Genomic DNA, 13272 nt, shown 5'->3' on the forward strand with positions numbered 1-13272 from the left:
AATGTGTGTACCTGAGATTCAAGGAGGTGAGGGACTGCAGGGTGATGATGCTGTCCGGGATGGTCCGGATGCAGTTGTGATACAGGTTCAAGGTCTCCAAGGCGACCAGGTGGCAGATCTCCGAGGGGACGTCGGCCAGTCTGTTCTTTGAGAGGTCTGCAGAGAGAGGGAAGAATAAAACAGGTTTATTGATCAGCTTAGATTACTGACAGGTCAAAAGGTTAGAGGGAATGCTGATAGGGGATTTAAGAGTGCCAACATTATGACAGACATATTGTAAGATTACATTGTTTTATCAAGTTGTACCTAATAAACTTAAGTATAAAACAATACTCAATCCAGTCAGCCAACGATTAACAACATGTATCACAGACGCTAACGCCGTCACACGCTGGTAAGTCAGTACTTGGCCGCTCAAGGCCAGGATCGATGACATCACATCCTGCTGTAGCTTAGAAACAACAACATCTTTAGCAACTTCAGTTATCAGCTGCGGCAGAGAAACGTCAGGCCAATGACTCCACATTGTTCTCGAGAAGCCGAACTCTTAGGAACACATTTTGTTTTGTTAGCAGGAGCGAGAACTCACCGAGAGTTCATTTCCTGTGCGGGAAACAATCAGGGAAAAGTTCTGTTGTTCGGATTCAAACCCTCAATCTAACAAGGCCAAGCACGAAAAGGCTACGTCTCACTTAATTCTTATTTGTGTAGAACGTCTTGTGGAGTCACTTCCTGCACTTGATACAGATTGCATTGTTGATTATCTACACTGAAGTGCTTATGGAAAACGAATAGTCACATTTGTTATTTATTATTAGAATTGGGCGTCGTAAATGGGATTGCCGTCACTTTTAATAGAGTGAGGCCAACAATGTGATGAACAGTTCAGCGGCCAAAAGGTGTATTATTTGACAAATATATTCGGTTTAGTTCGACATAAAACAAGATTGAAGCAGCTAGTTGTTACATTTCAGAAGCTGGAGCGAGAATAGAAAAAGAGAAGATTTGTTTTCTCTAAATACTGCTCCTACAACTCCGATGTTGCAAATGGTTTACAAACCGAGGCAGTGATTCTGTCAGCAAACGCCGCAATGTGGATATTCAATCACACAGGCAGTGTTGCATCATGGGTCACAGAGTCACAGGAAGTGCTATTTAAAACAACGTGGTTAGGAAACAAAGAGCCACTCAGTCCTGCTTTCATTCTCCGATAAACACAGTCGCAGTCTGATTCAACGACCAGCAAACACGCTGCTGTTACTGGCGGAATGAGTGTGTGTGTGTGTGTGCGCGCGCGCAGTGTTGGATATTCATAAGCACTGTCGACGTTTAACCTCCAAAATAATGCAGTGTTGATCGTTACATGGTCTTTACCGCAGGGACCTTAGTCAAAAACACTTTCACACACACACACACACACACACACACACAGGCTTTTGGGGCACATCAGTCTCAGCGACACACATCTGTCAGCTTGCATGTGAATGAGTCTACACATGATGTCATGAGTAGTGACAACAGTGATGATACAGGCCTGAGGTCATGTAACCTGACACACAATACTATCAGTATTACTACTATGGATACTACTGACCAACCCTGAATGACACTTCCAAAAAGAAAATATTATATAAATCTAATAAAGGATATTTAATTGCGGTTTTCTAATTTGTTCAGGCTTTGTTGTCTACACTATTTAGGGGGAATTGGGAGCTGAAATTGTTAAATTGCTTCATCAGATTGCAGAACATGTTATGTGTGTGTGCATATATATATAAATAATGGACTTGCCTTTTAAGGTAGATTCCGCTCCTTTGGCTCAGAGAGCGTGAGCTGACAGAGGGACAAATTCTGAACTTGTTTCAACACGCAGCATCACGCAGCTCAGCGGCCTTTCAAGGGTTCAGCCTCTGCTGATCGTAAAGACGACCATGAACGAGCTTTTTGCTCACTTAGGATTTCCAATTGCATCCATTTTATTGCCTATAAGTTGCCGCTGGCATGTACGAACACGCACTTCCTGCACAGATGTTTCACACTAAAAGCCTTTCAGCAGCTGAAATGGCATCATTTTTTAAAACATCTGGGCAGAGTGAAAGGAGGAGGTTTTCCTGACCGTAGCTTACAAATACTTATTGAAAGTAATTGTGCAGAGTTGAAGCAACTGGTCATTTAATCATCCGTGCTTTAACATGAAATGACACGTTTCCATCAACAACGTTCTTGATCACCTTGTGACCTCTGCGTTTCTGAACGAAACAGTAAAAATAAAATGCGTCCATTCAGATCCAATTACAAACTGGTTACGGACGGCAGCTTGCATGAATGTTTCCTGTTGAAGTGCACGGAGAGAACGCGTCTCGATGTGAACTACAACCACTCGAGGTGCAAACACTCAATGCAGGAATGTGGAGGCTGAGCAGCTGAGACACAAGAATGTCTCCTGCCTTCTCATTAACACAGAGCTCATCCAACAGCGCCGCGTCGGGGAAAGAGCAAGGAAGGAAGCGGAGAAGAATGGAGAACGATGAACCTCACGTTTAAATGGAAGCTCAAATACAACAGAAACAGGCGCAATTCAACGCGAACACTGAAGCAGCGAGCTAGAGGTCAAGCGGTTCCCCGTCACTGGGCGCGGTTACCGTTTAAGGCGTCGCAGTCAACCGCCAACTGATCACGAGGCGAGACAGCGGAAGACCTTGGTGGCTTACCACCTCAGCCGCCGACTTCCTGCCGCCCAACCCGGATGAACCGTGAACTGTTCACTCCGTGTGAAAGAGCACATCTGCTCATCACAACCCAAGTGTATATCTTTGTGACTGCTGCCTATTCTCTACGCTGTTATACTCGTCGTCTGCTTTGGAGATTTGCTTTTTATTGCAGCTGAAATCAGAAGACGTTGGCTGAAGACGTTTCTCGTCCTTACGGGTCAGATCCAAATTCAGCTCGCGATCTATAAAATAAGTATATATATATGTATACACTTTGTGTGTGTTGTGGCTGCAGCCTCTGCTTGTGCAGTGAGACTCCTCCCTGCAGTACTGTAATGACAGGCTTCATCTCTCACACACACACACACACACACACACACACACACACACACACGAAAACCCAATGGATAGAATGGTATCAAATATTTCTGAGGCCATCTGAAACAAACCTCACAGAATGTGGATTCAGACTCCCTGAGCTAACCGACAGACGGAGGGTGGAGGTACTGGTGGTGGGTCAGTGAGGGGGGGTTCTCACCACTTGCTGACTACAGAGGAAACTGTCGGTCCAGGATGCTGAAGGTGCTGCTGCCTCAGACTCAATTTGTGCTGATGAGGAGGATGATGATGACAATGCTGAAGATGATTTGCTTGGTTTCAGTAGGTGCTGCTGTCTGCAGTACGCTCCGATACACAATACTGAATTAATAACATACACCAAGAGCACTGAGGCTGTTTAATAACCAGTTAGATATTTTACCAATGCCAATTCAACATTCGCTTTTACCTTTAACCCAGAGAAATATCTGACAGGTTGACATTTGATTATTTTCTCAGGTAAGTGCTTATTTATGAGACATTAGCCTTCTTGTTGATAATGGAGTGCATCCTCTTAACAACTTCCATCTTTCCCCATTTCTACCACTTTAAACGCAAAGTCTTCTCACATGGAAAGAAAATGGAAGGATGTTATTGGACGAAAGAAAGGTTCACATGAACTGAAGTCACCATGACGACAATGTCAGACTTTCTGCATGGATGCAGAGTCACGTGTCTGTGCAAACATGCATGTGCAGATCGCTGTACGCATCAACGACTGCACAAATGTGAGTGCGTGTGCGTTTCATGTTTATCTCGGGGCAAAAACGCATATTTGCAAATCTTCCAAGTTTTTCCAGACCTAAACATAGATGTACAGTGTGTGTGTGTGTGTGGTGGCAGCAGATGGACGTGGGTCAAGAAATAGGTTATGTAGAAATCCTGAGGACAACCAGCCATTCCAACAAAAAAACATCCAAGATTTGCTTTATAAGGAATGTAACACACAAACACTCATGCACACACACAAACACTCATGCACACACACACACACACACACACACACACACACACACACACACACACACGCACACATCCCTTCCCCCCTAAACTCTTCCTGTGCTACTGGAACATTCCTCATCCACCAGACAAGAGATTTATATGGCCTTAAAAAATTATCTCAAGTCCACTTTGTTTTTCTACTACCAAATATTTCTGTTTCGGGACGTGATTTCAAAAACGATCTATTTTTATAAGTATATATGATTATTGCGTAGCGATTGCATCCAGTTCCAAGTTCCACAGAAGTGCCCTTTTTAGAGTCAAACCGCTTCATCTTTCTGCCCCTTTATACCAAACTTTTAATCACGTTAAGGTCAACGCACACAACTCAAGCACTCAAATTAACGTCAAAAATCCTTCGCCTCCTGCAGTTTGAACTCCCTATAAATGTCCATAAAGTGAGAATGAGAAACCCTTCACATCGCAGAGGTTAGTACAGCCGTGGCTACACTGGACTAGTTATGCATATGGTGACAACTTGCTGTAAAAAAAACACTTCCTGTTGCATTTTGGGAACTGACCAGGGGCTTTTGATGTTTTAATGATGGGTTTCAACTTAAATTCATAATGGCAAGAAGGAAAATACCCTTCATGTCAAAGTAAACAGAGCTCTACAAAATGACTATTGTGTAACAGTACGAGTAAGTGAACATCCACCCACATCCACTCACTCCTCCATCGTGAGTGGAGCGGCGCTCTGACAAAAGGACACGGCCGCAGCCGGAGGGGCTCAAATCCCCTTTTAGGACAAAACGGCTGCGGGTTAATTGACTCTTTCGCACAGAGAACTACGTTCACGGCTGATGCTGCTGCTCCGCCTCTTGACCCATTTTCCTGACTTCATGGAAAAGAAATGAGGACGAAAGAAGAAGAAAAGATCAGAAAGATCAGTCTGCGTCTTCATCGCACACACACAAACACACACACAGCTAATTAAGTTGTCACAGACATATTGTGATACTGCCCATGTAGCTAAAGTCGGTGTGACTGAAGTGTTGCAAATTAGCAACACTGACAGAGCAGCATGCTGAGAGACCTTGACTGGAAACACACACACACACACAATATACACTCACTGGCCATTAGGTACACAGTTAAATTGTCTTTTAACACAAATTGAAAATGCAACGTAATGCATTTAAGCAGGTAGACATGGTGAAGCTCAAAACGAGCATTAGAATGAGGAAGAAAGAAGATTTCAGTGACCTTGAACGTGGTGGTTGGTGTCAGACGGGCTGGTTTGAGTCACAAACTGCTGACCTACTGGTATAATGACGCACAACTATCTATAACATCTATAGGGTTTACAGAGAATGTCCCAAAAAGAGAAAATGTCTGTCGTGAGGATGAAAATGCCGTGTTGATGCGAGAGGTCGGCGGAGAACGGGAAGGCTGGTTTGAGATGCTGCCCATGTCCATCCCTCTAGGACCAGTGTACCATCTTCTACTTTCAGCAGGATAAAGCACCATGCCTCAAAGCTCATGTCCTCTCAAACTGGTTTCTCGAACATGACATTGAGTTTACTGTACTCCAACGGCCTCCACAGTCACTACATCTCAGTCCAGAGACCACACACCAGCTATCAGAGCTGTTCGTTATTGAACATTTACGCCAACAAATATCAAGTTTTAATGCATCAAAGGCTAGAAAGGACCAAAGCTTCATCGATTAACTGAACACAAAGACAGAAGGATTATGGTTGAATGCAAGTTATGATTCTCCCGTTCCTGTAAACTACGTGTCTCAGTCAGATATCACAAACCGGTTTTATTGCCAATGGATATTAGCAATGAACCGAAACCCTGCAGAGAGAGCAGAGGGGATAAAAATGGCTTCACAGCGAGCTGAACATCTGAACTTTGGCTGTGACCCGATGTTCTGGATTATTTAACATCTCTCAATCCCCACGACACAACTATTTTTCCATTAGCTCAACATTTTCGGCCTCTTCTTTTTAAAACATAGATTTCCTCCCTCTCACTGGCATCATCTCAACAGTCCTGAGTTCAGCTGTAAAAACCGAACCTTAAACAGGATATGACATAACACTACTCAGACTACAACAATAAAAGACTGTTATAAAAGTGCGATTCATGTGTGAATGCACACTTTTAGGCACAACTAATGAATATAGTGTTTCTGTTGTGCTCATCTATGACAGGCATTGACCTCTCTGTCTATCAGCTGCATTCCATCTGGCTGGCTGGGGGGGTGTGTGTGTGTCTGTGTGTGTGTGACCCAGTGAACAGCAGACAGTCATGGATTAGTACAAGTGTAGATTTAGGGAGGGTTTGGGTGATTATTGTGGGGGCTCAAACAGATAAATATTGATTCTTCATTTCAGAATGACATTTAGTTGTATTCCATTGCTTGCAGATTGAATTCATTTTTTTTTTTAAAAAGGCACAAAATTGACAAACCCAATCATCTATGGAATTGTTATTCCACGTCACCAAGTATTGGAGTGGAGAGGAGGATATTAAAACTAGAAAGGTGTGATAGTACAATGGTGAAGACAAACATTGCTGATCAGGGAACATTTAATGCCATAATATGTCAGACATACAAGGAATTTGACTTGGCGGTTGGTGCGAAACAGTAGACAGTACGACATTAGACGACAATGCAGGATGAATAAAATAAAATATAACGCTATGGGTTAGTAGTAATAGGCTAAGGGTTAGTTTAAAATAAAGGAATAAAAGTTAGTTAAAACATATTTAAAAATTAAAAAATAAAGTTGTTTTAAGATGTTGCAGTGAAGACAGAATGTGGACAGACAGAGAAAGACAGAAACAGGGTGAGACAGAGGGACAAATGAAGAAAAACATTTAAAAAACACACACACACAGAAGACAGAGGAGGAAGAGTGCTGGCAGGCAGACATTAACAGGATCGGAGAGGGGGAGTTTCCTCTAAACTGGCAACGCACACCACCCTGCTGCCAACACACACACACACATCAAATACAACAACAAGACCCCCACCACTGACCCACATCTTTCTCTCCTGTCAGCACATCACTAGTGTGTGTGTGTGTGTGGCCACTGGCAGGGCTGCGGGGGGATGGCACGCTCGTAACACGGCACCCCCCCTTTGAAATGCAAACATTAGCGTCACACTCTGTTCAAGCAATTCTGACCAATAACGTCTTTAAAATATTTTTTCAAGATCTAAAGAAACGCGTTGAATACATTTCCTTCCTCATACGTGAATATTTCTTCTTGTTTATCAGATTTGCACCGTTACCATCACCAACATGTGCAGGCATGCGTTTCCCAACATTGATAAAACGTCGACAAAGAGACGACGTGGACCGAGGCTGGTCGGTTGGGTTTTAAAAAAGGGATACGCGGGGAACGTCATCGTTATGAAAGTCTTCGTGACAGCAACGCCAGACTGCAAATGTCTCGTAATTGTACAACAAATCAACTCTGGCTAAATCCTCGTTTAATTGAATAACCACTGCACTACTGTCTTAATTTAACATCAATAATATTGCACTACTGTCTTAATTACATTTTTTAATTAATCTGCCATTTTATTGTACTGTATATATTGTGTGTATTTTTCATTTTAATTTCATACATACATTAAATACTACACACACACACACACAATTTGGATGGCGGTTAAAGTATATATCTAATTATCAGTGATAAATAAACACCACACGTACACACACCTAAACACCACCAGAGAGATATATTGACACACTTGAGCGAGAGAGGCTGCCACCGACTGAATGCTGAGACTCTATTTGATCAGTTTTAATTTAATGCCAAATCTTTAAATGTACGTGGATGTAGATTTATATTGCTTTGTGTCTGTGTGTTTATGAGCAGATGAAAACACTTATTTATGTATGCTGGCATGTGCTTCATGGTGTATTAGTATAAGCCTGAAGGAGAGTGGTATGGAAAGTGTGTGTGGCAGTTGTCATGGTGAACCTGTGTGTGTGTGTGTGAGAAATTTGGATGCCAGTATGATGCCAGGAGTATTTTAGGTGGGAGATAGGTGTGTGTGTGTGTGTGTGTGTGTGTGTGTGTGAGATGGGGGTTGAGTTTGGCCTACATTTGGAGGATGAGAGACGGCTTCTGGTTATTTATTCAAAGGGATTCAGCGTTAGGACAGACGCCGACTGTACAGCTCAGATTTAGAAACACTAAAGCTGCAGGACGTCATCAAGGAGCTTTAAAACACTAAATAAGGAGGATACTTGCATCCATAATTGTCGTAAAATGCAACAGACACATTAGCAATTGTTGAACAAATACTTGCTGTCATTATAGTGTAAGGGTTTTTTGTACAACTATATTAGCGGTGCCATGTGGAGGAAAGAGAAAAAGAGTTATTCATCCTCAGTAAAAACACAATCTGAATCCACTACAAAGACAATTCAAAGGGGATTATGGGTAGAAGGAGGCAAATTCAGATTTGATTAAAAAAATATATAAAAGTTAAAACATTTACACGTTAGAGGCGGCCCGGTCGCCCTAATGTTCCAACAACAAGACTTTTTGTTGTCCCAGACGAGCGGCACGTTGTTGGGGATGCATAAACACGTAGAATGCGTGTCGTTGTTGTATCCTTTTATTCATATTTATTTAAACATGTCTAGCCAGTCAACACTACAGTAAAATATCGTTTCAAATGAAATGTCTAATAGGGTTGAGGTTTGTTACCTGAATTGTAGGTATCAAATTATTGGCCATTAAACAGAAGTAGTTTACAGACATGCTTGCTTAGTGAGACTATACTTCAGCTAAATGCTAATCTGAAGCTAACATGCACGGAAATGGAGGTAAATATCAAACTTGTCGATCACCATCTCAGCTGGTTAGCATGAGTTAATTAGCATAACAGGGGACATATCTGTACTGTGGTTTGTTGCCATGGCCACTCGTCCCAGCCTCAGTCCAACGAGTCCCCGTGCTGTGGAGGAAGGTTTAAGTCAGAGAAATCGGTTCTGTAGTCCGTGAATGTGTTTGTTTCTTCTGCTCCACGTAGCAGCTTCAGACTTCATCTGATCGTTGCAGAATCAGATGCGACACACTGATGGGAAAAGGAAAACAAAACCCCAAAACCTAATTTGGGCACAAACATCCACGCGCACACAAGCTATGACCTCATTGCATTGCTGCTGTAACGACGCCACTTCACATTTGAGCCGTGAGCGAACTCAGTCGGGAGAGAATATTATTTCCTCTCTGCTTTCTAAAAATAATCAAAGGCTTACAAACGAATGACGTGATTTGTGACATCTTTATGGGTTCAGCGTGTGGAGCGGCGTCGCGGGGCCACAGTCGGCCTCACCGGTGTCACGTATCAAAAGAAAAAGACCCCTTCCTGCTGGGCTCGGCGATCCGGTGTCTCACAGTGAAGTCATGGCCTCCTCTGATGTACAAAGACCCTTTCTGAAGAGACACTGTGTCACGCTCAGAAAGATGGACGACTTGGGTGCATTTCTCATGCGGGTTTGGGTTTCATAAAAGAAAAACGCTCACGTTTCATCTGTGACCACCTACATTACACGAATGCAGCCATTTATCAAATAAAGACGTTGGGTGGCCGAGAACTTAAAACAACGCCAACTGTATTTCATAGCTTCGTGGGTCTGAGGGTGTCCAAAGGATCTCTGACAGGAAACGATCTCGGACGTTGCCTTCTGAAAACAATGGAGGTGGGGAGCGGTCGTTTCCCGTCTCGCTGCTGGTGAGAGCACCACCTCGCCGTGTCATGAAGGAGAATCACAACGCCGCCCATCTTCAGCTAAAACTCTACAAAAGCAGTGCCAGCTAGAAGCAATGTCATTGCGACTGTGTTTGTATGCTAATGTTAGCGTTTAGCTGGAATCTGATCTATATTAGATGGAACATTCTATTTTACATTTTACCATTTTCCTCCCTAACCTAAGCTCACAAGAGTCGACTCTCATTATGTCCCGTTTGATTGTATTATAATGTTTATCAGTCCGGTGTGCTCCTCTCATATCGGCTGTCCTTCGTGCTGTCTGGTGTCTCAAGAGGCTCCTCTGAGAAAAAACATTAACTACTTCATTTACTATGTATGAGGCCCATTCAGCCCTCAGTGAACACAATTATTGTATTTATTTATGAGGCGTAGGAGGTCAGGCTTACTTTGAGCAAATAAAGTTTTCAAAAGTGTAAAATTAGCAGCCTAATTTGCCAAGTCATCTTTAATTGTGAAAATCTGATTTTTTGTGCATACTTCTGCCCCAGCTGTCAGGTGTGGCGGGAACAGGGGATGGACCCTCCTTCCCGCCCCGCCACATTCCTGGGAATCCCCAGTTGCCTCTGTGCGCATAGAGTGGAGATGAAATGGAAGGAAGAGCGGTGAGGTGGAGGTGAGTGAATGGCGGGTTGTGAATCATACCGAAGGCGATCATCCTGCATCCATCCACACATTAAAAACAGGCTCTATTTCCCATCTCAACGCATATTTTATAGTCCTGACACCACAAAAATGAAGATGAGTCATTTATCTTTGAAAAATAAAGAGAAAGCTACAACAGAAGCCGGTTGGGTCTCCCAACTCTTTAATCCAGCACAGCAACACATCTTTGAACACTGAAGGGTATCATTGTGGTCGTGATGACATCATCATGGTCATGATGCCGTTGCACACCCAACCCCTGTCAAAGTTCAGCAACTCTTCTCGTCATCAGTTTCCCACAGTCAAGTTTGCAGTGGTTTTAAATAAACAGAAGAGTTCAGTACGGTGGTTTATTTTTTTCTGGTGCAGTGATGGACAAGTCCGCATGAAATGCAGGACGTTGGTAAAAACAAAAATGGAGTGTTGGTCAGTCTGTGGGCTTGACAGAACAAACATTTCTTCAATAAAAGTGATTGAACAATCTGAACTGAGTGAAAACCTAAATTGCATTTGTCACTTTATCACAATATGTTTTATCACTACTCAACATAATGAAAATGAACAATTCCACTGATTGACAAGCTCACTTTGGGTCAAACGGTAAAACAGAGACTAGAGATAACAATGAAGTACACTGAATGGTTGGGAGGATGATGCCAGTTTCTGCTCCTAAATTAAAAGCAAATCTTTTTCAATCTGGATGTGTGTGACAATGTGAAAGAGAATGAAGCAAGTCAGATTAAATAAGTCCTGTAAATCGTCACAATGTGAATCAGAAATCTTTGTATTTAACATTCTGCGTAGTTCAAACATATGAACCCTCATACAGGGGATGTTGTTTCTGTCAAAATGACTTACTAATGTACGTAGTGTGCGTCCACTGAAAAACTGCTAAACACTGCAGAAATGTGCTTTGTCTGATGCTGGGAATGTGGGCTTCTGTCGGACACACACACACAGACACACACAAACACACAACCCAACAGGCTGTCATAGCAGAATGAAGAAAAATAGAGTCATGTGTAATTGTATATTTATTCTACTTTTAATCAGCAGCATCAGAAGAAGAAAGCAAAGTGAAAGCATCCTGCAGCTCAGAACAAAACTGAAAGAAGACAAACCCACAATAACAGCCATTTACACACATTACACAATAACCATCCAGGAATAGCTTCTTAGAAAATAATCTGCAAATTAATCGAATAATAAAACAGTCGCTTAATGGCCAAACTCACAGCCGTTGTAAGTTGACTGAGGTTATTTCTCAGAACTGAGCTTTGAAACCTCAGCAGGTAGCCGGTGCAGAAGAACACCCCCATCACACACACGGTTATGGTCTGGCGGATGTAGATGATCTCACCATATCAGCCGAAAGACAGAAAGCAGACTGACAAGTTGGTCTGGTTTGGAAAAGCACCTAGCTTTACCTTTTCAGAGCAAAAATAAAAATAAAGGCGCCGAGCAGACGTAGAGGAAAGAGCAGCCGGCAGTTGTTGTGAGTCACATGACGCAGGGAGAGACGTCTGTTCGACTAGTCGTCTAAGGTGTGTGAGCGTGGGGGGTCCCGGTCCACGTTGTCCCGTTTTGACGTGAGGGACGTAACAAGCCTCGTGTTCACTCGTCATCCAGCTGATCAAGCTAGCGTTAGCTCGCTAATAACAGCAGTTAAGCAGTTAGCAAGACTAAGACACGTTTTTATTTACTCGCCTCTTTTGGACCATTCATTTTTCATTGGGATGTCTGATATTTAGTGCTTTGTCCCATATCGGTAATTGTTGATACACGTATTTGTGTGTGTTGTACTTTTTAATGCTGTCATAAATGGTAGTCCAGTGCGCTTGCGCATATACTGTGGGTTATACGGTAGTTGATGTTATGCCTGTAAAGGGAGACACATGGTGATCCATTAAATCAGGGGTCTCAAACTCAAATCAGCTGCGGGCCAGATGCAGCCCACTTCAACTGAACGCGGGCCAGACTAGCGTCCGAACGGCATGGTCGACAATAACACACATGATCACCTGCGCGAAAGAGGGCAGGAAACTGAATTTCACCCTCTTGCTCTCTGCACCTCGGCCGACACACACGACCCGCCCCCCATGTCAGTCACATGCATGCCACGTTCACTGGACAAGCACACAGTAGGAAACCAGAACATCATAACATGTCCCACACAGCAGCTGACAGTGGGGTTACAGTATAAAACTTGCGGGCCGCACTAACATTACACTTTCATATTAAGGATGGGGCCACAAAATATCGTCCCGAGGGCCGCAATTGGCCCGCGGGCCGCAAGTTTGAGACCCCTGCATTAAATCAACTAAGAAGCCTCTAATGCATTTATTTACAAATGCTATTTTAAATTCATCTCATAGCACTTGGTCGTTTTTTAGCTGTATGGATTTACTTAACTTGCACTACAATGATGGTAATAATTATCAATTATCGATTATCAAAATAATTGTTAGTTGCAGTTCTAATATATATACATGTCAAGGATTGGGGGCTGTATAGGACACTTAGCGTAACTTTCTGAAATCAACAAGTCAAACTTTTATATTATTATTATTAATATTATTTTACAGAATATTGCGATCGGCCGGCTGTGCCAAGGTGCGATATTTGAGGGCCATCAGGCCTCAACGATAAGGATTACCAGTAACTCATTCAGCCCACTTGGAAAGTGTTCAAAAATAAATATGCTGAATCTTTCTCATCTCAGTTACGAGTTACCCATGCACACAGAACCCATCCGGGACCCCAAATTTGACTTTGGGCCAGCGG

At 42.9% G+C, this 13272-nt stretch overlaps 1 protein-coding gene across 7 annotated transcripts in view; it reads right to left on the bottom strand.

Moving 5' to 3' along the window:
* lrch1 (leucine-rich repeats and calponin homology (CH) domain containing 1) overlaps window positions 1–13272 on the bottom strand; it is a 44368-nt gene that overhangs the window by 28214 nt on the left and 2882 nt on the right. For all 7 annotated transcript variants that reach the window (XM_078090441.1, XM_078090440.1, XM_078090442.1 and 4 more), the window contains exon 2: window positions 12–156. In XM_078090441.1, the coding sequence (XP_077946567.1) occupies window positions 12–156 (145 nt within the window). The remainder of the gene's footprint in view (window positions 1–11; window positions 157–13272) is intronic.

Source organism: Gasterosteus aculeatus, chromosome 16 (assembly GCF_964276395.1).
Source record: "Gasterosteus aculeatus chromosome 16, fGasAcu3.hap1.1, whole genome shotgun sequence".
NCBI lineage: Eukaryota > Metazoa > Chordata > Actinopteri > Perciformes > Gasterosteidae > Gasterosteus > Gasterosteus aculeatus.